General features: G+C 39.3%; 1 protein-coding gene across 1 annotated transcript in view; it reads right to left on the reverse strand.

The window, feature by feature from the left end:
- MRPS27 (mitochondrial ribosomal protein S27) overlaps positions 1-27554 on the reverse strand; it is an 88058-nt gene that overhangs the window by 4725 nt on the left and 55779 nt on the right. Inside the window, exons 5-9 of the mRNA XM_069492046.1 lie at positions 13891-14005; positions 10045-10123; positions 8022-8137; positions 3675-3777; positions 1262-1404 (exon numbers count right to left, since the gene is read on the reverse strand). Of these exons, the coding sequence (XP_069348147.1) occupies positions 1262-1404; positions 3675-3777; positions 8022-8137; positions 10045-10123; positions 13891-14005 (556 nt within the window). The remainder of the gene's footprint in view (positions 1-1261; positions 1405-3674; positions 3778-8021; positions 8138-10044; positions 10124-13890; positions 14006-27554) is intronic.

Below are 27554 nucleotides of genomic sequence, written 5' to 3' on the forward strand. Positions count from 1 at the left end.
CCCACAGAGAGCCTAATCAGCAGAGATGAGGCAGGAACAGCAGCAAGACCCCCATAAGCACCTGCTTGGATCCTGATTAATCCTGTCCATGCCACATCACAACAGAAGTCCAGAAAACAGTCCAAGGCCTTTGAATACTACTAATCTAGTATCCCAGACTGGACACATATCATGTTCCTGCTCACATCCCAAGCACATTTATATTAACTCACAATACAAAGAATGCAAATCTGGCTCAGATTGGAAAGAGTATCTTCCCGGCAAAAGATCTATGTATAATTTTGTGTTTTCAACCACTAGCACTGACTATAGCAGGGTTAAAATAACTATACTTAGAAATGTGTATCCTTTATTATAAACGTTTGGCAAAGAACAAAATGATGCATGGTACATGAGGATAAGGTGTCAGTATGGGCACCAGACCCGCACATCTCAGGACTGGAATGAAAGCCAGGGGGTGAGCCCTGGCAATTAGTGTCAAGACAAAACAGGTAAACCCTGGAAATGAGACAACCAATGTCCTTCTAGGCCTCACTCTGGCTATAAAACCTGCTTGGACAGGAGCGGACACTGTGGCTGCCTGTGGGGCGTAAGGCTCACCATGTCTCCCAGAGTCTCAGCTAAGTCTAGTAACTTCATGGTGTCAAGGGCCCTCAGTGACTAAGAGAGACGAGCTCTGGGGCTGGTGGGAAGACAGTTTCTAGTCCACACAAAGTGAACGCCTTAGAGCTTTGAAAGGAACACCTGATCCAGATCTTCTTAGCACACGTTCACCACAGAATGGTTTAATGCAAGGAAAGATTACTCTATCTCCAGTCCCCACATTCCTTTCTTGAAGGCTTCTATGGGATAAAAAATGCTATGTAGTCTGTCAGGACCACACGAGGGTACAGAAATGCCAAAAATATTTAAAATGAAATTTTACCCTTTCTTGAATTCCCACTGAGAGAATTTTTTTGGAGGGTGGTGGTTTACAGGGATAGACAGTGAAATAGGTGGTGTTTTATTGAACTCGGCTTGAATTTCAGGGGAGGAGAACAGTTTTCCTCCTAGACAATGAGCTATAAATCACTATTAATCTTATTTTTTTTGTCAGTAGCATTGAAAATGTTTTTCATTCCTTTTCAACTAGGTAAGTACATATTCTACAGAAACATAGAAAATAGGGGTGGGGAAGACAGTAAAAACAAACTCAAAGCTCAGCTTATCATGAGGAACAGAAGATGGGTAAATCTCACTGAATTAGGGATGAGGAACACACCGCTTCTCTGCACAGCTTTACGTCTTCTGGGGAGGAGGCCACTTTCTCCATCACTTGAAGGGCTCTGTCAAGATAGCCTGGTTTCCATAGCAGAGGCATGTTGTGGTACACGGCCCGTAGCCCTCGCTGCAATTCCACCTTCCCTGAAGCCAAAAAGAGTAACAAAGAATGCTCAGCTGTGTCTTCCCCCATGTCTGAGGCTGCAGACTTGAAGGCACAAGTGAATATTTGCCTCGCAGCTCTAGAAACAGAGAAGGAACATTTCAAATCTGTACCAAGAGCCTCAGCTCATCCAGTCACCTGGGGACATTTCAGATGGATGATGAAGAATGTGGTAAAATTCACTGTATACATTTTTTAATACAAAATTGTGTGAACTTTTCTTCTTCTTCATTTGGGCTGGTGGAGATTATCATGAGAATGTATGAATCAGTGGGCTGAAGGAAATTTAGAGAGGTTGATATATTTGCCTGTAAGTAGGGCTACCCTTAACAAACAAGTCAACCTAAGTCCCAGCTACTCAGGAGGCTGAAGCAGGAGGATCACTAAGCCCAGGAGTTTGAGGCTGCAGGGAGCTATGATCATGCCACTGCACTCCAGCCTGAGCAACAGAGAGATCCCATTTCTTTAAACAAACAAACAAAATCAACTGAAATACTTTTTTTGTTTTAAGAACAAAATCTTCTCAACAAAAAGAAATTCCACAACTTTCCTACTATGAAAATCTTGTCAACATCTGACAACTCTCCCTGCTAGGAAATGTTTGACATTTTTTGAAATGCTCCAAAACACCCAAATCTACTGTCTTTATGAAAAAATAAATCTCACTTCTCCATTCTTTCCTTTTTTTTTGAGCTCCATCAGTTCTTAAATCATAGAGTCCTTGTGAGCCTTTGGACCTCTAGACACGAATGTCTCTCTTGGTACCTCAAACCACCACGACTGGAGCTGAAGACGTGGACGCCAGACAGCAGCTGGGTCCTCTGGTAGGGAGAGGGGCTGTCTGGATTCCTGTGGAATAGAAACCCTCTCTGCACTAATGACCAAAGTCACCTTGAGCTGCCAGGTCTTAAATCCACCTTCACTTATCTTTCCTGGAAAGGAGGATTTGGGAAAGCTATAGCAGGCCATAAACAGACAAAGCTTATCAGGCGCCAGCTAATTTTAGGCCTTTAAGGTGCTTGGGGCTAGACTGCAGTCACATTCTGGGCAGCTGCTTCCATCAGGGTTGAGTGAGGCTGCACAGCACATGACGCCATGAAAGCAAAGAGCTTCTGACCCGATGGCTGCCAGTCACAAAGGACCAGGGCCTCTGCTCACAAACAACAAAGTACATTTTCTTAGCCCTGCCAACTTCCTGAACAATCCACACAGTACAATAGTCTTGAATGCTAATCTGAAAGTAAAGGAAAACACATGTAAATCATTATCAAAAATAGTGGCAAATAAGAAAAAATGGTTTCTAAAAAGAGTGGTTAACTCTTTTGTTAGTCTGATAACCAGTCGAAAGACTCTAAAATTTTTCTGAGTTATTGTAACAGAACTGGCATCCAAGAATGCCACACTATATTGTGTTGGCAGAGATCAACTGCAAAAGCAATCGAACTTCTATAACTCTGATGATTGTCAGAAAACAAAGGTAAGCAGGAGCAACGCATGATCACAAGAGGGTGCTCTCCCAGATGCCTAACTGAGTAAGACAGAATGGAAGAGTGATGAAATAATGTGCATTTAATAAACCTCCGTAGATCAGGACAATATTTTATGTACATTTAGGTTGAATGTTATTTGCCCAGATCCCACATAACTGAGCTTCTGAGGCCACTCCTCAGAAGGCTTTGTCTTCTTGACCTTTCTGATTTTCAATGCAATTAGGGCACAAAAGTAAAGCCACTATCTCACCGTGTGGTACAATCACACTGTACACCATGAGCCACTCACTCTACTTGTCCCTAAGTGCTACTGCTTGTGCTGAGTTTCTCTTCCCTCACCTGAAAACAGTACCAAAGATACAAGTTCAACTATAACCCTTAATTTCTTACTTTCTGGACTTTAGGTCTAAAGAGACAGAAAGATTTTCATTAATACTGGAAAACATTCTACTGGGCGGTTTTCCCTAAAGAGAGCCAGGACTTCCCTTTCCTCATCCCTTGTTCACATTGATCCCCCTACATAATACCTATGGCCACCAAAACTGGTTCTCACTTTGCCAGTGGTGACAGGTTTTCGGAACCCTCTTTACTCTCTTATGGAGTAACTGTAAGGCCATCGAGGTCTATTTTTATATCTAAAAATGAAGGCTGTTATTGGATTTCCCTAGTAAATTTAAACCAAATTATACTTTTATTAAGAAGTATAAGCATGCATCAATTCTATCCACAAAGAATAGTAATTGTAAGATCACTTATCTTACCAAGAAGTGCACAGCCATATAACTGGGAACTCAAACCCACTGAGTTCTTTTGTTTCAGGCCTGGAATTAATAGGGATGCACCGAAGTTCCTCTCCTCTTCCCACTGCAACAGAATATACCAGATCATGGGCCATCTGAATACTTTATGAAAAAATGTGATTATTAATGACATGGAGGAAAAGAACATGTTACCGTATTAAGTAAAAAAAGCAAAATAACAAAGCGATATATACATTGTACTCCTAATTTTGTAAGGAAAAGGTATTTATGTCTAAAGAAAAATACAGAAATGTCCTATATATTAACAGATTTGTGGGTAGTGAAATCATGAATAATATTGATTTTCTTCTTTGCACTTTTTTGCTCCTTTCCAAAATTTTGGCAATGAATAGAAGTTCCTTTTATAATCAGCAAAGCAAAGCAAAACAAAACAAAACAAAAACAAAGCATACCCTCTGGACCAACAATGACTTGATACAATTAATAAAGATTCAACATGCTGTTGGCCCTGTATTCACTCACGTTGCTATGGCCTGATGGAGCAAGCTTTTGAATTTTAAACAATTCAGCAATGATAAGACTTCTCCTTCAGTGTTAGAATAAATAGCACTATTAAGTAGCTTTTAGATAGATTTGTGCCTCTCAAAAACAAATTAGGCAATCAGAAACACTTAGCGATCATTTCTTTCAACCCAGGGGGCAAAATTACACTTTAATAAAATTGAAGCCTTTTGAGACATGGGGGGAAAAGGGCAAAAACACAAGCACTGCTAAACCTGCTACGGACTAGTAATAGCCGTGACTGGAGGATTTGCTGGATATAGCAGGGTTCAGAGGAGAAACTCCCCAGACAACAGGAGCTATGCTCTTGGTGCTATATGAGCACACCTCGGTGGAGTCCTCCCTCTGGCTTCAAAACATACCACATTAAGCTCAGGTTGCCCTGCAGCAGTCTCTGCACCTAGGTCGGGTAGGAGGCAGAGAATGAACTTGGTCTGCAGGCTGCAATTGCAGCCAGGTGTGAGTGAGGCACCCCAGGTATTAATAGGCACCCAAACTTCTTTACTGTGAATAGCCTTTGTGCAATACAAGTGTTATTTCTTGAGGTTTTCCTAAAGAAACCTTTGTTGTTTTTGAAAACAACAAAGACCTTGAAAGAAAAACAAAATCTCCCTGGGTACTTCTGCAGCACAGATAAATTATTAAGGACCAAGTCATTTTACTTTCAAAAGCAAACCATTCTATGTCTAGGGAAATTTGATTTTCCCATATAAACTGCATGAAAAGTAGGCCCAGTGAATAATAAAAAAGGAGGCTTAAAAACACTTTTTTTTTTTTTTTTTTTTTTACCTTGTAGAGAAAAAACATGAGCTACAGTATCAGGATATAATAGGGTCTTAAAAGTCAAATGAGCAGTAAAATTTTGGAGCAGTAGCTATCCTTGATGAGCCAGGAATCAAGCAGAGGAGGTGGTGGTGACAGGGATGGTGATACTTTGAAAAGATTTTTTAAAAGGTGAATGAAAACATCAAACAGATGAATGTCTTAGAAATTTTAGGTTGGGTGCGGTGGCTCATGCCTATAATCCTAGCACTTTGGGAGACTGAGGCAGGAGGATCACTTGAGGCCAGGAGTTTGAGACCAGCCTGAGCAAGACCTTGTCTCTACAAAAAGTAGAAAAATTAGCCAGGCGTGGTGGCGCACACCTGTAGTCTCAGCTCCTCTGGAAGCTAAGGCAGGAGGATCATCTGAGCCCAGTAGTTTGAGGTTGCAGTGAGCTATGATGATACCACTGCACTCCAGCCCGGGCAACGGAGCAAGACCCTGTCTCAAAACAACAACAACAACAACAACAACAACAAAAAAAGATGATTATCTATTGTAGATACTATAATGGACTAATTCAGATGCTGTTTCACCAATGTCCTCAGAGCTTTTCCGTTTTGTATTTTGCCTCTTCCATGAAAACAAAGCAAACCCTCATTCTCCCACTTACCCTCCCCTCCACTCCTCCTTGTAGCTAGACATCTCAAAAGAGTTACCTACACTCCTGTCTCCTTTCTGCACCTAAATCACTCCATAATCCACTCCAATTTGGTTTCCTGCTCCATTACTCTATGGAAACAAGGGTTACAATGTAGTACCTCCATGCCACTAACTTCCGTGAGCTTTTTTCACGCCTCACTCATCTTTCCCTACCCTGTCGGAAGCATTCTATTATACCTTGTAGACCACGCCCTTCCCACAGATTCAGTGGTCCAACATATTGCTGATTTTCCTTCTTTTTGTTGTCTGGCTCACTTGCAGACATTTACACATGGATGTATAAATTAATCTCCAAAATTATTATCTCCAGTCCAGATATTTCCATTAAGTATCCAATTTCCTTAGTGAAATATCTGGTTTTTTTTAAAAACTCATCAATGCTTTTAATCAAGGTCACATACAGATAGCCACCAACTGCAACAAATGCTGTGAAGGAAAAGCATAAGGCGCAGTGATGCAGTGTGACAAGGACACCCCAAGAAAGTGACTGGAGTCACCCAGGACAAAGCTTATTGATGGAAGAGGATTGAGGCACCTCCCTTGGTGAAATCTCTTGACTGTCTCAAGAGCACTTCAAAACATAACACATTCAGAGCCAGATTAATGATTTTCCTCATAAAATCTGGTCTTTTTCCAGACATCCCTTTGCAAACACATGGCACCCCTGCATCCAGATATTCGAGTCAGAAACTGAGGAGAGAATATTTGACCCCCGTGTCCCTGCCTCCACCTCTAGTTCCTCATCTTGTTGTAGCCCACAGGCTACTCTAACCCCACCACATCCTGGTCCCTACCCTACCATCATCTCCTGCTCGGACTACACAACGCCTGACCATGGCCATCCTTGCCCTGCTCTGATTGCCTGTCCACAGTACAGCCAGAGGGATCTTTTCAAAAAACAAATTTGAACATGTTACCCTCTCTGCTTCAACCTTTTCAAGGGCTTCTCACCATTTTTAGGATAAACACAAAACGACTTAGTATGGCCTACATACTCCAGCCTTACTTCATCCATGCCCTCCCACCATTCTCCCTGTCGTAGCCACACTGACTATCTTCTTCATCCCCCTTTCCGCTCACCATGTTCTTTCTGCCACAGGGCATTTGCACATATTATTTCCTTTCCTTGGACTCTTCTTCCCTTTTTCAGCCACTTAATTACTCGTCATTCTTCAAACACTAAAGAAATATTTCCTTAAGGAAGCCCCTCCTAATAATTTAAGTTTAAAATACAAAAAACAACAAAAAAACCCCCACCTCCCTACAATATAGGCTGTTCACTCCTTTGAAGTGCTCATGATGATCATATTTTACGCTTGTATGTTTGTTTTGTTTTAAACATCTGTATTCTTCCCAGGTTGTAAGCAGGTAGTGTTTGTTCACCACTGTATAACTAGCACCTGGCAAAATATGGAATGAGTAGGTGTTCAATATAGAATGAATAATGAACATGGGGTATGTCACAGGCTATGACACTCATCTTAGAAAGGCATAACATACCATTAATTCTTTAGAATGTGGGCTGCACTGGATGACCTTTTCAGTTCCTACCCAAACTGGGATTTTTTGATGTTACAGTTGAGGTTAAGGGCAAACTGCAGAACCAGACTTCCTGGCTTCACCAGGTGGCTTTATTACCTACTAGCTGGGTGGCTATTGTATAACATCTCTATGCCCTAGTCTCCTTATCTGCATAGACTTGTGAGGATTGAACACAGTAATAAATTTAAAACATCAAGAACAGCCCAGTGTCAAATAAGTGCTACTTAAATATCAGCTATTATTGTTGTTACTGTTGCTGTTCTTAGGACAGCAATACACGATGACTAAATACCCAAACGTAAGAGCTGAAGCCAAAAACTTGGTATTTTGGACCTCCCAGAACAAAATTGCCCTGGAGCAACCTCAGGAAAATACTGATACAAATTAAATAATCAGTACTTAATACCCCAGGTCATGGTCAAAGTTAGCTGCCTCAGTGCTTCTTTGACATGTCATGTCCAGCTCTCGGTGACTATCAATGATCCATTTCTGAATATTTGCGTACACTCAGCCTACCTCAAGTTTCAAAACGTACACAAGGACTTTCATTTGAGTTTCTCTCAAATGGAGAAACACCCAGTTTCATTTTTCTAGAAACCAGTAACTAAAATATATAGAATGAGCACTCATTCCTGCCTGTACCTGGCCACGGAGCTGCACATCAGATACCTTGTTCCGGATTCTGAGAGCGAGGTTTCCTCTCTGGCCACCTCATACCTACATAAAGCTCATAGTACTGCTTTTGGGCAGATCACTTACACTGAAGTCTGTCTTCTTTGCCAGGCAATGATATAAAACATAGAGGGAGAGAAGTTGGGTGGAAGGTGCTTCAAAGGCCTCTTGCATCATGATCTCAAAAACCACTGATAAAGCACCTAGCAAGAAGATAAAAGTAAAAATTAGAAGAAATCAGTTGTAGGTAACATTACCAAATCTCTAACTATAAACACTCATAAAAAGTAGGGCATAGTTAAAAAAAAAAAAAGCAACAAAAAACAAGAATAATTAAGAAGGGAAAACTGTGGGCTCTGGTCCTAGTTCTTCCACAAATTAGGTCTTTCGCAAGCCTTTGGCTTCTACTGTACATACTGTAACACACTAAATCAAGTCCACAAGGACACTGAATAAAACCATTTCTCTTGGCTCCCAGTATCATCTTCTCAATAATAAAAGACTATTTGCCTCATTTACTGCAAAAGAATTTTGGACAGTCCAACAAGATGATACATATGAAAATGCTTCATAAATTGTGAAGGAAATGTAAGGCACCATGTCCGCCAGCTAGAGGAGCTAAGGCATAAAGAAAGGAAGAGGCATATATATTTTTCAAGGTCACCCTGACAAACAGGGCAGAGAGGCTGGGCTGGCTGCCCCACTCTCCGCTCTGAAGCCTTCGCATTGATAAGGCAGAAGAGGAAAACAGCGAAAGGAAATCCTAAATCCCAGGTATTATTTTAAAGAAAGAAAAGTGATGACTATAAAAAGAAAAAGATGGCTCAGTTTAAAAGACCTGAAAGAGGGACAGGAAAATGGCATTTATAAATATAAGCCCCTAAACAGGGGCATGGTGGCTCATGCCTTTAATCCTAGCACTCTGGGAGGCTGAGGCTGGAGGACTGCTTGAGCTTAGGAGTTCGAGGCCAGCCTGAGCAAGACCCCGTATCTACTAAAAATAGAAAAAATTAGCCAGATGATTAGAAATAGAAAAAATTAGCTGGACGCAGTGGCGCATGCCTGTAGTCCTAGCTACTGAGGAGGTTGAGGATGGACGATCTCTTGAGCCTAGGAGTGTGAGGCTGCTGTGAGCTAGGCTGATGCCACGGCACTATAGCATAGGCAACAGAGCAAGACTCTGTCCAAAAGAAAAAAAAATATGCCCCTGAGTATAACACACAACGTAAGATATTTGTTTCCATGTGAATGCTGGTCATAGGAGAGCAGGCCTTGAACAACTTTTATTTTCCCTTCATATTCTATAACATAAATGGAAGCCAAGAAAATCAAGTTCAAACAATTTCCTTCCCTTAGTTATTTGTGGGTAAAGTAGAGAATGTTAATATTAGTTTAAAATATAGTGCCTGCACATATCACAAGCACAACAACAAAAACAAATGTTTTTGACTGAGTTATTCTGTTAACCAAGTTTTGCATATATTCATAATTATAAGAGTCAGCACTGACTTGCAGCTGTTCCTAGCCAGCTGGTTTTGCACACGTTGTCATAGTACTGAATGAGAACACGGGCCTGAATTTCTATGTTCTTTTTGCAAGTGGGGAAACTGAGACAGACAAGCAGACCAGGATAGTCATCTGGTAAGTCAGTAGCAAAATAGGGACCTATTTCTTTAAATAAAGAAACCTATAATATTTTAAAAGAACACAAAGCTAAAACCCAGTTTAAAAAAATCTCAGTTCTCCCAACTGTTCATTACTGAATCTAAAATTATATGTGAAAAATAAATTTACTTTATCCTTTAATTATATTCTGCATTTCAGTCAGCTTGGAAAGTGAAATTAGATTGGCCTGTATAATTAATTTACTTTTCTCTTCCTCTATAATCATTTATGTACTTTGATATTTTCTACCCTAACAATAAAAAAGGATAATATTTTTTAAAATTTTACATAAATGATAATAATCTTCATCAAAACTCTTCTGACTGAAAGAGCAATGTAAGGAGAAGTCATTAAGAAATAAAAAAGGGGGAAGTGCCTGCCTTCATACTTTTCCCTTTGGGAGCTCGAAGCCCCATAATAACTGAATCTGGGTTTGGTTTCTTACCTTTGTAATTTTCTTTCTTTATGAAAGAATCCATCAACAAATTGAATGTAAAGTTGTCTGGAAAAATTCCATATTGAACCTGTAATAAAAATGGAAATAAAAGGAAAAAAAGAGCAAAATATGCACTTTAATTCAGTCTGTTATATATGCCTATGTATTATTCAGGATAAAACTTGCCACCATTAGCTTTAAAATATTTGACTATCATTTTACAGCATCTGTGACAGTGAAATAGAAGCTGTGACTCATGGGGTTTGGTAATTGGAACTGTTGGTCAGGGTGAAAGTTGTGAGTGGGTGTCTGATACAAGATAATTGATATGTGAAAAATAAAGCTCAGTTCTAACACCTTGTCATAGCTTAAAAAAAAAAAAAGGAAAAAGAAAAAACCAAACAAAAACCCATACACATCCCCAACTGGTTCAGTGACTTTTTTTTTAATAAGATATGAATAACAATGCAAAAATAAACTCTCAAGAGATAACATGCATTATGCAGCATTTTCTGGTCCTTAGCCTGGCTTTTAAAGACTCAAGAAAAATGCCAATGAATATTTATTACTAACCAAGCTCCTAGGAATGTTGAATAGTTGAGAATTCAAGCTTTCTTAAAATGTGGACCCTTTAGCATTTGCCTCAGAATTTTCTAGGAGTGCTTTTAACGATACAGATTCCTAAACCTCCAACCTACAGCATCAGAATCTCTGGGAATTGGGCACAGAAACCTGAAGCTTTAGTGAGCTTCTCATGTGGTTTTCATGCACATTCAGGTGTGACTACCAAGGATGTAGCCTGTGGCTGCATTTTTATTTGTTTCAAATTCTTACTCCAGTAGAGGTAATCACCATCCCCCACACTGCTCCATTCTTCCCTCACCAACCACCAGAAACACCTGAAGAATTTTTTAAACTATACCTATCCCCTTGGGAGATTCTGACACAGTCCTAACCCCTAATTGTCAATCACTGCTGAACTATTACTACGAGGCATGTGTGGGATGCCTCAGGTGTGCAGAAATGGAAAAATGTTTAAAAGCCACTGTTTTAAAGGTTGTAGCTTGTGGGCAGTGTCTATATTTCTCTAATTAGTCATCCAAATCAGTACTAATCCCTAGAGGTAGGGTAAAAAAAAATATTTTAGGATGATAAATCATTAAAACTGGGAGGGACTTCAGAAATCAACTGGTCAGTGATTCTCAGACCAGGCTATAAATTAGAATCAACTGTGAGCTTAAAATATCAATGAGGTATGAATAGACAGAGCACAGAGGATTTTTATGGCAAACTATCCTGTATGATACTATAATAGTGGATACATGCCTTTATACATTTGTTCAAACCTACAGAATGCAGAACATCAAGAGTGAACCATGGCCTGGCGCGGTAGCTCACACCTGTAATCCCAGTATTTTGGGAGGCAGAGGTGAGAGGACTGCTTAAGGCCAGGCGTTCAAGACCAGCCTGGGTAACACAGTGAGACCCTGTCACTACAAAACATAAAACAATTAGCTGGCTGTGGTAGTGCATGTCTGTAGTCTCAGCTACTCAGGAGGCTGAGGTGAGGGAATTGCTTGAGCCCAGGAGTTTGAGATTACAGTGAGCTATGACAGCACCACTGCACTGTAGCCTGGGTGATAGACTTTTGTCACCCTGTCTCTAAAAAACAAAACAAAGAATGAGCCTTAATGTAAACTATGAACTTTGGGCGATAACCATATGTCAACGTACGTTCATCAATTGTAACAAATGTACCATCTGGGGGCAGGATGGTGATTATGGGAGAAGCTATGCAAGCGTGGGGGCCGGAAGAATATGGGAAATCTCTGTACTTTCCACTCAATTTTGCTGTGAACCTAAAAACTGATCAAAAATTAAAACTTATTTTAAAATAAACATTAAAAAATACCAATGCCTGGGCCCCAGCCAGATCAATTAAATTAGAATCTTGTGGGCGAGACAAGAATCTAAAAGAAAATTTTTTTTTTGTCCATACAGTGTCTTTTTCTGTCACCTGGGCTAGAGTGCCAGTGGCATCATCATAGCTCACTGCAACCTCAAACTCCTGGGCTCAAGCAATCCTCCTGCCTCAGCCTCCCTAGTAGCTGGGAATACAGGTGCATACCACCATGACTGGCTAATGTTTCTATTTTTTGTAGAGGTGGGGTCTTGTTCTTGCTCAGGCTAGTCTCAAACTCCTGGCCTCAAGCAGTCCTCCCGCCTCGGCCTCCTGAAGAAAGAATCTATAATTTTTACAGAGTTACTTCGATGACTATAGTGAGGGTTGGAAATCACTGACTGACTATAATCCATTTGACTTAGAGTAGGAAAAACTAAGACCTAGAAGGATAAAACTATTTGCCTAAAGTTATGGGCAACTGGTGGAACCTGTGGTGTTACAGCCTGTGTCTTCTGATTGCTAGTCCAGTGTTCTTTCCACTACGAGACTCTAGGAACAGCAAAAATAACATAGACTTTGTTCTGCTGTTCTAGATCCTTCTTGTTTTGTTTTCATAGGAATATTCTGACTGTAATCTGTGTCATTACACTCTGGACTGAAGAGTAGGATTTAATCTACTCCTTCCCCTGGGAACTTCCATTTCCTCCCCTTGAGATTCAAAGCCATCACCTTGATCACCCTTATCCAGGGACCTAGCTCAGTCTCTTACTACCTCCCTTATTCCGTCCCACCCCTCAACATTCCTTATACTCTAGGCAGAGGGGCAATATATTATTACTCAAACTAAGCTTTTGTTTTCACCCAAATATACCTCTGTTAATACCATTCCTGCCAGCCCATCTCTATGTGCAAGCATGCATCTTTTAGTGACCAGCTTAAACGATACCTTGAGTCTCTTTTAATCCTTTCCTTCCAATTGGATTCCTTCATCTTAATTCCCTAAATTTTTTTACTGGTATTCCTGTTCAGCACTTACATTTGCCTAATATTAGACTTATCAGTGAACCTGCTTATCTCCTTATTAAACTATAAGCTTCCTGAGGGCAAGGATAGGATACTGCTCATTTTTGTATCCATTACCATACCCAATCTAATGTCTCACACACAAACTGTGTACAACGTATGTTAAGTTGGACTGAGCCCAAGTCATGGAAAGAAAAACTATTCTGCACAGAGGGGACCCAAAACCAAAATCAGTATCCCTTTTATGTTCTAACTTTCAAGGACCAATGACATTACAGAAATAATACATTCATAAAAATACTGTTAAAATATTTTAATGGCTCAAACTAGTGTTGAGCTTGAGACTCACAATGATAACATTCTAAACATTTGCTTATTTTGTATATATTTCATATGACGAAGGTAAGGAAGACCCAACTCTTGGGTGGAGTGTAATATTCAGAAAGATTCTAATCATAGGAGGCTCTCAGGCTTGAGAGGAGGAGTCGGAGAACACGAAAAGCACAGGATGAACAACCTAGCAATACTGTCTCTTTAAAGATGTGTAACATAGTCTGAATACTCTGGAGACCACATTACAGCAAAAATGGTCATGTTTTTTCCCTAAACTTCACCAGAGGGAATCAGACAAGAAATCCAAGGCTTAGCAATCAAGAAAGAAATGACCACAAGTGCAGAGATCTTCTGATAAGACTACATTTTGCTTTTACCTGCCCTTTTCTGAGTCACTATGCTCAGAAAAGCAGCACGTACAGGAATTACGTTTAATTTATTAATATATGACCAACCTCATTCTAAAAAGGATATCTGAGGGCAAATAATTTTGAAAAGTTATTTCTGAGACCATTCTTTCTTGTACTATAATAGGTACAAACACCACATCATCTAAACTCAGAAAAACGGGCTGCAGGTCCTAGGAAACCACTCACCTTATTTACAAGAGTATACAAGGCTTTGTCTTGTGCACTGTATTTCAGACACTGCCTAATCCAGGTATGGATAGTCCATTCTCTCAGGTACCAGGTGTTGGGGCTATGTCGAAATCTAAAAAAGTCACAAAAAGAGAGAAGACTAGTGTTAGCTCTTTTTTTTTTTTTTTAAACAGGATTGTGTCTCTTTTATTGAATGCTTTACATTCTCAGCAGCTAGTAGAGTGTCTTGTACATAACGGGTATTAAAAAAATGCTTGTTGATTAAATAATTAAATAAATGAATGAATGAATGAAGAATGAATGAGTAGAGTCTATATAGGGTCTGATAAGAGTCACTAAGGATGGAGTGGCCATTTTTTACATGGGGTCAAGGGATGGTATCAGGAGATGAGAGCTGAGAATGGAGGGTGTTGGGTAGACTATTTTGTTATGTGCTGCTTACACATGTGTTAACTCCTAAAAGTCTTCCATCTTCAGGTCCTTTTCTTAGATATTTAGAATATAGTCAATGTGACCAAAAGTCATAAAAGTCAATAGCTGATAAAAACTTGAGAATGAAGCTCATTAACTCACAAAGTTTGAAATGGGAAAGAGAAGGCAAAATAATAAATAACAAAATAATTATAAAAATTTTATTCCTTACACTCCCTGCTTCAATATCTTGTTTTAATATAAGATTTATGGTAAATGATTTGGGAAAAGTACTCTACTAACCATGGTATTATATAAATACATATTTGATTAGAAGAGACAATGAAGGTGATGCTGATACTTTGGAAGTTTAAAATAAAACAGATAAAGAAAAAATGAAAAACAAGAATAGCACAGCAAATCTATAGATGGAAATCAGCTTTGAGTAACAGTGATATTTCTTGTGGCACTTAGGAGAGATTGGGACATTCTTCACTGAATCAAAAGAAGACAAAACTAGAAGTCGAGGAAAATTGAACATTCACATCCTCTAGGACCTACAATCCCCCTGCCTTCTTCACAGCTCCATGCTAGCCCATCTGCTTATCTCCTCTTACTTCCTGTAGTTCCCCACAGGGCTGTAATACTCCTAAGCAGCCCAGGATGAGGCATATACAGTAATATTAATAGCATTCCCACAGAGGAATGGTACTTGGAAAGGAATTCTGAATGCTGCTCCCGCCTTGAGTTCACACTGCTAAAACCTGGGGTGGAGGCCACTTTTCCTTGTTCTTCGGGGTCCATGACAAAAGACTCAGGGTTGTGAACAGGGTATATAAAGAGCTTCACTGGCCCTCTTTTTGTTTATGTGTTTTGATCAGGACAGACCCTCATTTATCATACCATGTCAGCTGAAGTCCCCGTGTTTTCCTTAACCATTTGGGAAGCAAGCCCATCTCTGCCCACCCCCCGATACCCCACCCAAAATCAAACTCTTTTCTTAAAAAGAAAAAGATAACACAAAAACTTGGTGCTAAAGGATTTTGTGCCATATTTGAGAGTCGAGGATACAGAATAATACTAGTGGTTTATTCAATCTGTCCCTTGCTATTTCCTGACATCTGCTATTCGGATAGTTTCCTTCTGAATACGTTCTCTGCCAAGGTAATAGCTGAGAAAAGGAGAGGAAGTAAGAAATGGTATTTAATTTAGGCTGTCTATTAGTGTCAATAGTTGACAAAAACTTGAAAATAAAACTCATTAATTCATAAAGTCTAAAAGACTGAGAGTGAGATTTGGCAAAAATAAGATCTAGAGATATTTTATGGATTTAGGGTCATCTAGGCCTCCTCATTCTTTTTAGTATCTTAGGTTTTACTGAAAAATGTCTCTTTCACTCTATTTTTCTCTATAGAATTAGCTCCTTTAACATCAGAAAGAGAGAAATATATCACATTAAGTTCAGGATGACAGTGACCTGCCTAGAGAAAGGCACTTAGATCTAATGAGATCCCCTTTTAGTAGCTCATGCTTTCCCTCATATTTTCAAATAGTTGAGCTACTTGAGCTTCTCTCCTTGTTACTCTGAAAAATCTGAGATTTAAAATGTAATGACCAACTAAAAATTAATTTTATTTTTTTAACAAAAAAAGTCAAGTGAAATACTAGGTGTACTACCCCAATGATGTGATGCTTCCTCACTGGCTTGTGAGCTCCCTGGGTGAGCAGGGCAGCAACTCACTCGCTCAGCACTGATTCTCTAGTGGCTGATACAATTCCTGGCGCACAGCAGGTTTTCAGAAAATTAAAAAAAGAGCTTCAATCAACACATGTATTAAATGCTATAACATATTGATCATTTTAATGTCATGGTATACATGACGAACTGTAAATTCCCTATGTGGGGCATTTATAATCTCATGACAAAGCATGCATACACAGTTTGACACTAATTCAAGGTGGGGCAAAGTGCTAAAGACAAAGGGGACTGCTATAGGCTAAAGGGTTTTTGGTAGTAGTGGTTGTTAGGTTTAGTCCATTTTCCCTTTAAAAACAAACAAAACACAAAATACCAATTACCTCCTTTGCTCAAGATTATTTTAAAACTAATCCTCATTTTAAATCTAATCTTCTGTCTTAGATGTCGCCAATGACCACTAAAGTTATAAATTTTTTTGGTGATGGACTTATTTAAAATAAGAGAACAATGACCGCCATACCCAGCCAAACACCTTTTCTCTATCTGAGAACCTATCTTCAGACCTTCAAAGCTCAAATTAAAATTTATTAAAAGCCATTTGCTAACCTTTAAGGCTAACTTCAACACATGGGAGATCAGAAAAGTCTCTTCTTCTCAGAAGTCTTTCCTTCTCACACTGTTTCTTAGAACCCTAAAGGGAAAGTTACTCAACGCATGTAATATATTCATCTCTGCACAGCAGCCCTGGGAGAGATTTGTCAAGAGACTCACAAAGGTCTTTAGTAAGTCCTCTACCATTCTCATCCTGGGAAAGGGCTACTTGGTATGATCTCTGCTAAGACCTAACAATCCAGACACACAACCATGTCTAGGACATTGTCAACGAACTCTCAACATGAAATCAATTTAGGAATAACAGTGAAACACTAACACATATATTATGAAACATGCTGCCTAAAGTGCAATTCCTGCATTTCCCAGTCAGGCACCAAAGAGCGCCTTTCAAAGTCCTCATTCGTGTTAAAAAGAGAAATGAGTACGTACTTATGTGAGTAGATATCTGGAATATAAACAAGTCAAAACGCTGGGCCAGTAGGATCCAATTTTGGATGCCGAGTTTGAGAAGAATTCCTTTGTCAATGACTTTTCAAGCAGTTCAGACAAACTTGGCCCTTTTCAGAACTCCCAGTAGTAACATGACAGGCAGGCAAGACTCTGGAATGGGTACTTGCCTGGAATGACTCTGTGGTCTGCTGGGTGAGCATTCTCCCTTTCAGCCAGGAAAAAGGCAAAGAGAAAAGAACACAACTAATATATTGATTTTCCAATTTGCCTGCAAACAGAAAGGCTTTTGTTCTCGCCTACTCTGATCACCAGCCTGGCAGATTACAGACGGCCACTGTAGGAGTCCCCTCCGTGCCCCTATGCCATCAGCTGTTTGCTCACCTCGACAGAAGCTTCATTATTATTGCCTAGGCCAGCAGGCTGCCAAGATAGGCAAACTGTGTGAGTATGGAAAAGATAAACAAATGCAACCCAAATAAGTCCAACAATGTCATGCTCATAAAGACAAGAGACATTCTAACCTTCCAGCTTATAAAATATGAGTAAACTTACAACAATTCCAATGACATGTGTATTTCTTGGAGGGAGGAGCACAAGAAGGGGACAATGAAGAAGTGTGCTCTCAGGCTCTAGCATTAGCTCTAAAAGTCAGTATCCCATGGTTGAAGAGATTTTTGTCTCCATAATAAGTGGGGAGATTTAAAATGTAATGACCAACTAAAAATTAATTTTATTTTTTTAACAAAAAAAGTCAAGTGAAATACTAGGTGTACTACCCCAATGATGTGATGCTTCCTCACTGGCTTGTGAGCTCCCTGGGTGAGCAGGGCAGCAACTCACTCGCTCAGCACTGATTCCAGGGGTTTCTAGGTGAAGATAGAGCTTGCCTAGGAAGCCAAATCATGACCAATATACTGGCAGGAACTGAGAAGCTTCCCTCCTCAAAAAACAGGCCACACTCAGAACTCTTTAGGGCCTTTGCCTACACTGTCGCTTATTCGAGATTGCTATCACCAGGAAAGGAGAGCAGAATCACAGGCCGCAGAACTCTAAGTCTTGGATACCTTAGAGATTTCTTAGAAGGGAAGTGAGGTTATACAAAAGAGATCAAGAGTGAAAAGAAAACACCAGAGATGTAATGTGATTATACAGATGGTACTTTTACTGCATGTAAAAATCACGTGAGATTTCCTATTTGTGACTAATTTTGTCATTTAATTAAAAAAAAGTGGGATATAGCCTTTCTTCCATGGGGTTCAAATAAAGGTTTTGTTATCACTGAATGGCAAAAGCAGCAGTCAGCACTCATTGGCTCTTTCAGTATCACAAATAAAAATGCTCCGGGCTGAGCAGGCCTACTGTACAGATGCCAGAGCCTGGAGCCCAGGGGCTCACGGCTCCACCATTTAGCTGCAACACTGGCTCTTCCACACGAATGAGCAAGCTTTCCACAATATTTATCTGATTACGAGAGCCACCAACCTTAAACACACACATGCAGCTTTCCCTCCGCTCCAGTGAATTCTGTATCCTGTGGCAACAGGCCTTACTACAGATGGGAACCTCAGCCACAGAGCTAGGTAGACACAGAGAAGGGAGCGGGGCCAGGGTAAAGGGAGGAAAGAAAGAATGCCAAGAAGAGAAAATGGCCCTGATGCCTGCCTGCAGTGTGGATGGGAATCTTATCAATGAAGCAGAGTTTGCAATTATCAAAAGGGTTGAGCACATCCTTGAACTAGAACCAAAGAGCAAGAGAGTGTCATGTGACTATTTAAACCAGAATCTGATTCAGTCACTGCTACTCATCTTCTCGTTCTAAAAAGACAATTATTTTCTTTTTCATCCTGCTGAAAATTCTTTCAGAACTGTTAGTTTCAGAACTAACAATTATTAGCTGCTTCCACTACCAAAAATAAAATCAAATTTTGATGAGATAATTTTCTCATAACATTATATTTTTGTCAAGTCCTTAAAAAACAGAGCAGAGTCTAACACAGGAACTGATAATAAAAACATTAGTATTACAGGTTAAAATCTCTTTCCTGCTTGGGATCCCAGCTTCTTACTCTTAAAGAATTTCAGTTAATTTCAACTTTCAACAAACATATACCGAGTCTGCACTAAGTAAAAGCACCAAGTGCAAGAGTCCCGTCCAAAACCCTTTGCCCAACTGCCACCAAAGGTCAACCAGTTTGGGCTTGAATATTTCCAATGAATTCACTATCTACCTCACAATACAGATAAAAATGTCTTTCTTTAAAAGTTTTTTTTAAAAGAAAAAACTTTTTAGTTTTTTAAATATTTTTACTTTTTTAAAAGTCAAATTTATAAACATTAAAATTCATACTTTTCAGTTTATAATTTTATGAGTTTTGACAAATGCATCCAGTTGTATAACCACCGTCACAATCAAGATACAAGAACAGTTCTATCACCCTAAAAATTCCCTAATGCCACCTTCGTAGTCAACCTCTCCAGGGTTTGCTGGTCAATTTAGACAAATTTTATATGGATAACCTCCTGAGGTCCTTTTCTAGACCCAAAGTCAATAATTTTATAAGAGGAAAAGCAAATAAGGTAATAAAACCACAATTTCTGTTGGTTGGTTTATAATTTATATTCTGATAATTTCCAAAAAGAATTTGAAAAAGTTAAAACCCAGTTTACAAGTAGTTTTCTTTGAGTCCTATATGCAATCATTAAACCTTCTGGCATCCCTGTCTGTCATTCTAAAAAAAGGGTGATAAGTTAGTAAATTTTTGGTAGAGAATAAAACAGGCACAGAAATTTGCAAATGTGAAGTGCTAAATAAATGCAGTATAATAACACATTTTTTAAAATGATAATGAATAACAGAGTGACTTGTTTGATACCAAAGTCAAAGTCTGAATTTGTCAGACCTGGGGCTTAAAAATAAGGCCACTAGCATTTCACCTGGAAACACACTGCTATAAATATGACATACTAAAAACTACTCTTATTATCGACGTCCTCTAATGAAACAGAAAGCAATCACAAGTAGGATGTATGTCACCAAATTATTCTCTCTCTCCCTTCTCTCTGATCTGGCTGCTGTTCTGCCAGATCTAACTCTTTCAATCTGGAAGACATTTCTGATTCATGAAATGAGTATTTGCTGAGTAGCTTCCTGCGCTAGCATGGAAATCCACATTCTATACTCATTGGTCTACAAATTTCCTCTAACTCCAATCTTAAAGATGACATCTCTCCCCTTCTGATACAGGAAAAAACACCTATACACCTACTCTATAGAATCAGCATGCTCTGCTGCTCTCTCTCTTTCTTTTAGGAGACGGAATCTCACTCTGTTGCCCAGGCTGGAGTGCAGTGCCATCATCATAGCTCACTGCAGCCTCTATCTCCTGGGCTTAAGCAACCTTTCTGCCTCAGCCTCCTGAATAGCTGAGACAACAGGCAAGCACCACTATGCCCCACTAATTTTTCTATATTTTGTAGACACGTTGTCTTGCTATGTTGCCCAGGCTGGTCCCAAACTCCTGGCCTCAAGTGATCCTTCCGTTTCGGCCTCCCAAGTCACTGGGTTTACAGGTGTGAGCCACTGCACCCAACTTCTCTCTTACTTTCATGGAATATAAAGAAGCCAGTCAGAATGAAGCCAGTTGTTATTTGTCTAAAAACTGGCACTATTTTATCAGTTTCCAAAGAGCAATGTATGTGGATAACCAGGGAGGATTATTTGTGGGGAGAATGGGAGAAGAAAAAAGTATTTACACTCATCATGAGGTGCTCTTCTTGTGATGGTCCTAAAAGCAGTAAATGACTGTCTTTGTGGCCACCACCTGACCAGGCAGTGAAACTGTACCCAGAAGCACCTGGTAGGACTTTTCCAGCCACAATTAAGCTGTACACACACTGGTTCACAGGTTAGCTTCACAACTGAGAGGCAGTCAATGAAGGCCAAGGTTAGGCTAAAGAGGGCCTTTAGCTAGGCACAGCAGAAAGTTGAGAAAAACGGATCTTGGAACTTAGTTCTATTTATAAAAGCATATAAAGTTGTGGAAACTGGCTTGGTTTGGGCACAGATAAGGGAAATATTTTTGGTTTTGAGTAGGAAACCTATGAGCAATGAATGAGCCAGTTTCAAAAAGATGCAACATTTCCTGATGTCTTCTAAAGCTTTGGCCAAAAACTCCAGACAAAACTTCTGCAAAATCATGCATAACAATGACTAAGACAGGAAAATCACATATATTAATTAATCACTGTTACATCTGAATAATTCTGAGGAAGGTAAAGACAGGAAAGAAAAAAAGAAGAAAAACAAAGGAATAGAATAGACGTGAAAATCAGAATTTCTGGAGTATTCCAGGCTTAGTGAAGTTGTCAGGATTAAGTCAGCCACAAAAGAAATGACCAGGCAAAGAGCCTGGCCCAGGAGATGAAGCACTCCAGTGTAAAAGCAGTGAAGAATTAAGCCCGTGTTGAGCAGATTTATATGTGTCTGTGTGTGAGATTATAGATTTCTTTAGGGGTATTTCCAAGGGGAGAGAAGCTCAGTATTAATCTGGATTTCTTAAGAATCAGTTTTTTTTTTTTTAAATAAAGAAGAAAAGCATCTCAGTGTTTTAAACATTCTGATTCTCTAATACAGGAAAAAGTTGAATCCCTAAGCATTCTTTGTTCATAGCAAAAGTAAGATTGGATTTACTTCCAGTCATACAAGTTCTATTTTTGCAACTCCACTGACTCTCCTATTAAACATTTAAGCTGTTAAAAGGCAGGGGACAAGTTATCTATCATTTTGTGTCCTACAACTGTAGGTGCCTGATGATCTGGCAACAGTGACTAGACCTGCTCTGATTATATAAATACCAACAATGCATGTTGAAATTCATGAGGATTACTTATATTTGAAATAGTAATCCACATCCAGTTTTGAAGTATCATCCTGCTTATAAATAAAGATGAAGCCATTCTGCCTTTTTTGTACAAGGCGGGAGCAGTTCAGAGATGGCAGAGGAAGTAGAATAATGTGAGGCCACGTGCAAAGCCACCTATTCCTCACTTCTTCTCCCTACTGTCTCCTTCCCACAATACACAAAAGGATGATACATGGATTCTGTCATGCAGTAAGTTCAGCAAACAGACAAGCCGATACGAGAATGAAAACATTAAGATGAGGACAAAAGACAGAGTACATGGGTGCAAAGAATTCCCCTAACAAGAACACAATAAATCAATCTTAGATTCCTTTCAATATTGGAAGAGACTTCGAAAGCAAACTAGGCCAAGTGAATTGGGGATAGGAGAGAGAAGAAAAGTTTACATAGAATTAGAGAACCTTTACTTTAGTGCTAGTTGGGTCCTTCAATATCCATTGTATATTGAACTATATATTGAGAACTTACTATGCACCAAGCCCTGTACTTACTGGGTGACATGAAATTGTTTAGTCTAATTACTCTACTTTATAGATGAGGAATCTTGAAGTCTAGTGAGATGGCATGATCTACCCAAGATAAGCACAGTTAGCAATAGAGCCTAAGCTAGACCCTTTACTCTCACTCTTCCATCATTGCCTCTCAATGTGCTTATTTGTAGGACCTTTAAAAAGCATCTCTGCATTTCACAATGGTCCTTAACAGTGAAAAGTAAACAATATCTCTTCTAAATTTAGAAGCAGAATCCACAAAAAAACACTCAGAGTGTAAAACAGTTCTGGAATTGCCCCAAACTAGCTGTTTAACTTTAGAAAGTCATTTGATCCTTCAGGGTTTCAGTTCCTTCAACTGTAAAATGAAGTGGCAGGATTATCTGGATCACAAATTCTAATGTCTACAGGGGCCAGTTAATACAAACGCATGCACCATGTAAGGCAATAGGTACAAAGCTGCTTATATTACAACCAAACAGAGCAACTTAGTTATACTGTTTATAAAAACATACTATATGAGCCAAACAAAATACACCTGAATTCTGGACTAGATCAGACCCCTGAAACTCCTCCCAGCACTTAAGTTTAATGACTCTAAAGAATAAGCCTATATCCACTCATTAAAACATGAGTCACTTACAAGTTTCTATTAAACCAGAAAATTGGCAGTGACGGAACTAAGTGAATAATGACTCAAAGACAAACAAGCTATCATTCAGCCCACAGCTGATTGTACTTTATTCTACTGGCCTCCACTCCCCCACCAGGTGGTGCCCACTGTGGGCAGCCAACAGAGATTACTATGGGAATGGTGGACCCTCCAAGTTGGCATCTAAAACTTCAAGATGAAATGATACAATCACTAACGTTAAACTCAAGGTCTCTAAAGTATATTATAATTAAAGATCAAGTTTTGCAGGAAATTAAATTTTTAGCAATTGATCCCTCCATTAGTAAAGCATTTTCTACTCAAATGAATACTTCATTGCTATTCAATTTATATCTAAGAGTCAGCCATCCAAAGTAATGTTTCTATACAATACAAATTATCATTTTGCATACTGTTACTAATACCTTCTTTTACCCCTTAAATAAGTTCCTGATAAGCAGTCATAATCACCCAAAGTCGTCACCACCATTAAGTTATTTTTGGTATCAAACCCGTTATCTGACAATTCCTATAGCAGAAATCGCTGAACCCTTTAAAAAAAAGGAGAGGGGAGTAGGATGGGGTGGGCAACAGGGATAGTTTGGGATATTAAAAAATATCCCTGATAGTTTTAGAAACCATAAAAGGTCGAAATATTTTTAGTTTTTAAAAAGGCAACACATTTTAAAGTTGAGATTTATATTTGTCAGACCAACTGGTTTTCAGGAAGCTTCAATTTATCACTTACAACAACAAAAAAAAACCTTACTTACATTAAATATATGAAGATAGTAAAATAATGGTGACCTTTCTTTTCTCAGTGCCAAATGGTAGAAATCAGGATGACTACATTGAATAGATAGTTCCCCTATTTAGCTCAAGCTAGCTCCTCAATACCAAAACCAAACTTTTAAAAAACTATTTGAAATTGTACAAACAATGTGCCAAGAAAACTCTTAGTGACCAAATATAAACTTCATGGCATAGGAATGATAAGGGCAAGAGACAATTCCTTTTAATAAGATAACAATCATAAGAAAGAATGGTAAAATTTTGAATATGAAAGAGCTATTTCTTAAGCAATAAACCAAGTACAAAGGTCTGGGTTCATCTGTTCTGGCTGACAAATTTTTCATAAAAATGCCATGCTTCAGCTAAACAAAAACTCTTAGGCTGGCCCACAAGGAAGGAATGAACAATTTGAAAAACATTTTTTATTGCCTGAGAAAATTTTTAAAAAGTCTGAAAGTGCCAGGAGAGCTGCCTCGATGTGACTGTCAGCTTTCCAAAGTCTCTTTGCTTTTCTTAGTATGAGTCATAGGGAAAGGAGAGAGCTCCTTGGCAAAGATACAGTCTTTCCTCTCTGGTTCTGCCCCCACCCCACCCATTAAAAAAAAAAAAATCTTTGATGTATAATAGTTAAATAGATTCCAGACAGGCTTAACGGAAGTTTGAATACCAGGGAGACAAAATAGCATTGCAGAAGTCTCTATTGTTTGCCATTGTGAGCCACAGACACAGGGAGCATCTTCTGCATCCTAAAAAGGGCTGGGGCCATTGATCATCTGTCAGATGATGGCTGCACTTTGTGGGAGAGGAGGGAGAAACAAGCTATGAAAATACCTTTGTCTCTCTGGCTCCTAAGCATCACTGGTTCATATACTAGACGTTACACTGAACTGGAAGGGTCAGGAGCTTGTCCTTTATGAATATACATTAAGTGGAATTTCAAGTGTGGTAGCACGTAGGCTGTCCACGTATACATGGCTGCTGCTATGAATGCAGCCTTCAGTTAACAGGTATGATTTTTCCTTCATTAATTTTAGGCAAAAGAGTAAGGGAGCTAGGGTTTCCTTCCTTCCTTCCTCCCTCCCTCTCTCCCTTTCTCTCTCTTTCTCTTTCTTTTTTCAGACAGGGTCTGGCTCTGTTGCCCAGGCTAGAGTGCAGTAGCATCACTGTAGCTCACTGCAACTTCAACTGCTGGGCTTAAGTGATCCTCCTGCCTTAGCCTCCCCAGTAGCTAGGACTACAGGCGCAAGCCACCACACCTGGCTAATGTTTTTAAATTTTTTTTGTAGAGAAAGGGTCTCGCTATGTTGCTCTGGCTGGTGTTGAACTCCTGGACTCAAGCAATCGTCCTGCCTTGGCCCCTGCAAAGTGCTAAGATTACAGGGGTCAGTCATTGCGTGCCGCCTTTTATTTTTTCATCCATAGAATGACAGTAAGGAAAAGCTGAATGTTAAACTAGAGAGAAAATAGTTCTACTTCTTTACCTACGTGGAATTACTTATTATAACAGAAAGCAGAATTTGGTGAGGGCATCTCCTGCATCTGATCATTTATCAACCTACTATGAATCAGGACACAATGCTGGGCACTAAGTGACACAAATGAATAAACATACTCTTTGCCTTCCATGAGGTTAGATTGGGATTATCAAAAAACAAGCCATATGACAGCAAAGGGACACTGAGTTAGAAGAAGAATATCTATGAAAAACAAATATACAATAATTTTTCTCATGTTTAAAAAAATATACATATAAATAACCACAAATAATGGTGTTTCAGGATCCTATGTTAAAACAGGCTAAAAAAAAAAAAAAATCAAAGACAGGGTGAGCTGTTGCTATAGTGATCACAGAATTTGATCTCTAGGACTTTCCACATGCCCATGCAACCATAGAAAAGTCTAATTTATTAGCAATTCTTGTGCTAAGTATTAATATATTTCTGGGAATGAATGAATAATATTTACAAAAAGATGCAGCATACTGAAGAGCTTGCTTTATTTCTGAGCATTTAGCCCTTTAAAAAGAAATCATACTGAAGGAAGGCTTCTTTTGCCCTGATCAGTTTGTACAAAATCTATAACTGTGACTGAGAATGATGATGAATATGATAATAAATAGTATTATTAACTAAAATATATTGAGTACTTCCTACGTGCCAGGCATCATCCTTGGTAATTTACATATACTTCTTCCTTTTTACAGAGTAGGAAAGTGAAATCAAAGGGGATAAAAACCTAGCCTAAGAGCCCACAATGAATCCAACACATGTGGTTTTCCCTACAGTGTTTGAAATAGACTGCTGGTTGCTGTTAAGCACCAGAAGTAGTTAGCTTGCATCTATTATTTTTTTAAATTAATTAACTTTTTTGAGATAGGGTTTCACTCTCTGGCCCAGGCTGAAGTACAGTGGTGTGATCACAGCTCACTGCAACCTTCAACTCCTGGGCTCAAGTGATCCTCCTGCCTCAGCCTCCTGAGTAGGTGGGACTACAGGTGCATGCCACAACGCCTGGCTAATTTTTTCTATTTTTGTGTAGAGACATGGTCTCACTATGTTGGTCTAGCTGGTTTCGAACTCCTGGTCTCAAGTGATCCTCCTGCCTTGGCCTCCCAAAGTGCTGGGATTATAAGCGTGAACCACTGTGTCCTTCCGTTAGCCAGAATTTAGATAGCCTGCTTTATAAAAAACGTGCCATTCTGAACGCTAGAATTGCATTGGCACAGCAGGATGTTCATATGATGAGAGGAATGTAGAAATGAAGACAACAGATTCTTAGCTTTCACCTCATGCCTTTGCCAGGGTAGCCTGGCAGTGCTATTTTGTTGGGAGACCCTCCCCCCTGAAAAAACCCCCCAAAACAAACCACAGGTCTTTTCTCTTGGGCTTGCCAGTTTCCCCAGAGAGAACTCTTCTAATTTCCTTGCTGAGAGGTATAATGAGCCTTGTGTCCCCAAGCCCAGAGTCCTTTTGACTCACTCTCTCCAGAAAGAAAACCACCAGTCTTCTGCTAGGGTTATAGAGAAACAATCTGGGTATTTCACTAACTTTTTGAATATTTCCAATCAATTCTCCTGTTTCAGTTCCACTCCAAGCTCCACTTGGGAATCATGCTGCTTCTTATCTATGTGCCTTTTTGGAGGCCTATCGTACTGCCTTGCTTTAGGACTTCCTCTCCTGCCAGCTCAGGCAGTAAGTGCTAAGTAAGTCCATGACTTCTTGTCCAACTGTCCTCTAGCTTCCAAGCTGTGCTGTTGTTTCCTCTCCTGTCCTCAGATTTTTGCCTTTTCTACTCTTTATTGTCAAATGTGTAGAGGTTTCCGTAATGAATAGAGATAAGCACACGTGTCCCATCAGAAGACTTCCTCAGGCTGTTTGATCTATGAACTAGTCAACAGACTATACTATATTATATAGGGGCAGAAATTAAATACAGGACAACCCGAAGTTATTTTAAACCACAAAATGTACATATTAAGATCCCAGTATATGGATGGCATGCTCAGAGTCAACAAGAAATATCATCAACGTACACTCTCTAAACTATAATATTACATCTTTTTTTTTTTTTTTTTGAAAAATCACACATAACAATACAATTCAGGATTACCCTGAGCAATGAAAGACAGT

This window comes from Eulemur rufifrons, chromosome 17 (genome assembly GCF_041146395.1).
Source record: "Eulemur rufifrons isolate Redbay chromosome 17, OSU_ERuf_1, whole genome shotgun sequence".
Classification (NCBI taxonomy): Eukaryota; Metazoa; Chordata; class Mammalia; order Primates; family Lemuridae; genus Eulemur; species Eulemur rufifrons.